This window comes from Anolis carolinensis, chromosome 6, assembly GCF_035594765.1.
Source record: "Anolis carolinensis isolate JA03-04 chromosome 6, rAnoCar3.1.pri, whole genome shotgun sequence".
Taxonomy (NCBI): Eukaryota; Metazoa; Chordata; class Lepidosauria; order Squamata; family Dactyloidae; genus Anolis; species Anolis carolinensis.
The window spans coordinates 83,761,524-83,765,301 of NC_085846.1; the positions used below are offsets into that span (position 1 = coordinate 83,761,524).

General features: G+C 40.7%; 1 protein-coding gene across 1 annotated transcript; it reads right to left on the reverse strand.

Moving 5' to 3' along the window:
• Positions 1 to 2,004: 2,004 nt before the first annotated feature.
• Positions 2,005 to 3,546, reverse strand: LOC134292410 (ADP-ribosylation factor GTPase-activating protein 2-like). Its single transcript, XM_062957299.1, has one exon. The coding sequence runs from the start codon at positions 3,101 to 3,103 to the stop codon at positions 2,360 to 2,362; it is 744 nt and encodes a 247-aa protein (XP_062813369.1). The 5' UTR covers positions 3,104 to 3,546; the 3' UTR covers positions 2,005 to 2,359.
• Between the last annotated feature and the right edge of the window lie 232 nt (positions 3,547 to 3,778).

Here is a 3,778-nt window from a genome sequence, read left to right on the forward strand (position 1 = left end):
TATTTCATGATTGCTATTTTGATTGTCTTTCACAGAGCTAATACTCTTTTTCGTTTAATAGAAAAGAAATTACAGAAAATTACGGCAGAGTCTAGACAGCTGAATGAGGATGGATGAAGGAATCCCTGTGCAATCATGGGCAGATTCAACTTCACTTTGCACATAGGGCCCACTCTGAATTGCAGTCCCATTAGACCAAGGAAATAGTCAGCTTTCTCCACTTCTTACTGTTGGCACTATGTTAATATGAACCATTTCAGGTGTTAGCATTTCATTTTCCATTAAATCCTTTGACAATGGTATATAACCAGTGACTAATCTCATTTGAGTGTAGAGTTACCTACAAGTTATCTCACTGACACATGGGAAATATGTGAGGGGGTGAGCCTCCCCCTTGACAGGTTGACATTTCAGAGTCAAACTGAACATTAAATCAATTCACTTAAGGTTTATGAACGATGAGGCAGTTTGTGAAAAGTGAGTCTCCCGGGGCACCACAATTCAATCCCAATGGAGCATTAATAAAGGGTTATTTGAACCAAACCTTTGTCAAAATGAGACAGAATGGATATTGCGGCCAGTTTTAACAATAGTGTTCAGTCTAAGCTTTTATTAGTCCAAACTGAATTGCACATTGGTGCAGAGATTGGGGTCATACTTCATATCTTGAGCTTCAAAAACCTGGCTTTTGTCATACCGTCAAAGGGCTTCTAATCCAGACATACGTTCCATAGCCATAACTTCCTAAACTAATGGCAGGAGATTGACTTTTCCTTATTATTGGTGTGACATCTCTCAAAGACCTCAGTTTGGCCTCTGTAGTTCTCAGTCCTTTAAGGTCTCTGTCCATTGTTGTTGGGTACAAAGCTGCTGCTCATTCAAGACAAACCCAATGTTTGGACGGATCAAGAAGGGAACTGAAAAGCAACTCCTGGGTAACTAATTAACTACATGAATTAATGTACGGAGAATGCTTTTCATGGGGGCCAACTATAGTTCAGTTGGAAAGCACATATTTGCATGCAGAAATGTCAATCGCTGGTACATCAGCCAGAAGGATCACATTTATTTATTACTTATTTATTTACAGTATTTATATTCCACTGAAGAGAACTGAGGTGACAGGGATGGAATCCTTTTGATCCCACCGCTGCCCCCAATTCAGGAGATGTGTGCACGTGTGAGAGGGAGGGATGGAGGATGTGTGAATGTATGACAGGGATGATTTAGTGGATAAGGAAGGATAACGGAACTGATTGGGTTTAAATGAGTAAAGATGGTAACTTATATAGGAAAGTACGGTAACTTATATAGATAGGTACGGTAACTGCCACCAACGTGAGGTAACAGGCTTACAGAGAGGCAAGGAGACTTATCTTTATGAACAATAACAAAATTCAAGTTTATTTTTGGTACATAAGCGTATGGTTTCAATCAGTAAACGTTCCGGATCTTAAGTTACAATGTAGTCTTTCTTGAATGGATATTTCTTAAATAACTTCTCTTCAACACAGTATACTAAACTCCCCTGGTCAGCTTATATTCCCAGCCTTTCCCCTGAGTGACCATAAGCTGCCGTCCTTAGCTGATTTCCACAGCTCCTAATCTTTCCAAAACCTAACCACAACTCTTCTTCTCAAACCCCTAACAGCCACTCCTTTTAAAACCCTCACAGCAACTGAACTTTTAAAAGGGAATATGCTCCAACTGTCATCTTAGCCACGCCCCCTTTTTCCTCCAGAGAGAGGTTACGTTGCCATGGCAACCCGCTGAACACAGCTGGCTTCCATGTGAGACCTGTCTTCATCAATACATAACTCCCCTTTTTCCTTTTAATAAACAAATAAAATCATATCAATAATTCCCATTAACTCATAACATCCTTACACCTCCCCCCTAAGAAAGATTATTTTTGCCTTTTCTATGCCTAGAATGGGCAAAAATAATTAATAAATACATATATACATACACAACAGTATTCCTGAAATAAAACATAAAGTTAGATACAATACATAAATCATAAAATACAAACCTTCACTGTTGCATATACACATAACATGTCCATATCTTACCATTCAACATACAAACCATAAACGTATTGGTCACCTTTCCCACTGTTAAGATTCACAATCTCAAATCAAAAGACATTTTAAAAATACATTTTCCATAAATCATATTTGTAACAGTTTAATTTTCATTCAGGGTTATTCCCCAAGTCTTTATTTATACACTGGACTAAACATCTTCCGATACTCAGTACATTTCATAGGGATCTTCTTCATGCCACCTGGCACAGTTCATCGATGTTTCACTCTGCGGAGCATTCCAGAGGTTAACATGTTGTTGGGGATAATTACACTCATCCTTCCCAGCAACACAATGAACTCTCTCTGTCCCAAAATGTTTTTTTGCGAAACTTCCAAGAGTCATTTAAGAAGTCCTGCGAAACATAGTCCAAGCATTTTTGTAGAATCTTGAAAGTAAACTGTTGATGGTTAAAACTACCAATCCCCATCACGTCAGGGTCTTTACCACTCTCTCCATCGAAAAATAACCTCCGCTTGCTTCTTGGTTTGGCTGACACGTCATAGTAGCTCTTCTGTCTCTGCTGGGCTACAGCTAGATGTTCTTGTGCTATGTCTCTTGCCACTCTCATGGTTGACTGAAGATCGGTCAAATATTCAGCCACTGGAACTGTATCAGCTTCCCGTCCAAAGAACATATCAGATGAGATGACTTTGGCCCCTGCAAACTTCTGCTGAGCTTCATTGGACTCCACTACTGATATCTTGCTCTCTGTCTCTCTTCTGTTAATGGGTCTGTCACCAATAGGCCGGATGCTGGAGATGGCAATGTCTGCCTCCTCTTCCCCTTTGTCCATTTCCCACGAGGAGTTGTCTGTCTCCCACTGTGAGCTGAAGGCATCGCCTAATGAAAAAGGATTATCTTTGTACTTTGGTGGTCCAGATGTGAAGCTTCCGATGTCTTCAAAGAGATCTAGCTGGGACCGTGTGGACTTTGTAGTCACTGGCGTTTCTTGTTCTATCACTTGCATCTCAGAGAGGACAGAGTGAGAAATAGAGCTCCTGGACACCAAGCCCATGCCCAACCGCTCTGCCTGTTGCTCCTTCAGTTTCTCAGCCACCTGCGCTTGCCTTTCAATTTCAGTGAAACTCTGACTATGTATTTCTGACCTTTCTTCTGATTCCACACTTTTGCTTTCTCTGTAAAACACACCATCTTTTGTGACAAATTTATTGGGTAGTTCTCCTGCTGATTCTGGTAAACTTTCAGCTTGCTTAAACAAAGGCTTCAGGGATTCATCTTCCTCCTGAGCTTGTTTAATTTCTTGAACTCCCCCTGTTTTACTAACAATTTCGGTAATGGTGGAACTGGATTCTGGACCCTGTTCAGATTCCGGTTGAATAGGTAAGCACACTGCTTCCTGAATAGGGCTTCTGTTGTAATCTTCCTTCTCCTCATACAACTTTTTCCAGTTCTTAACTTGTCTAGCTAGGTCATTGCCGATTAAACATTCATGAGGGATATCTGAACTAATTGCAAAGTCCCAGACCCCTTTCCATCCATTGTATTCAATTGGGAGAGATACTACCTCAGCTGGTACAGCTGGTCCCAAACCCTTTAGATTTATCTCAGAGGTGGGCTTTTGATATTTCTGAGGTACCGATTTTGGGTGGATAACACACACCTGGGATCCTGTATCCCTCCAACCTTGTTTTTGTTGGTTCACAATAGTGATAGGCTCAAAATAATCTTC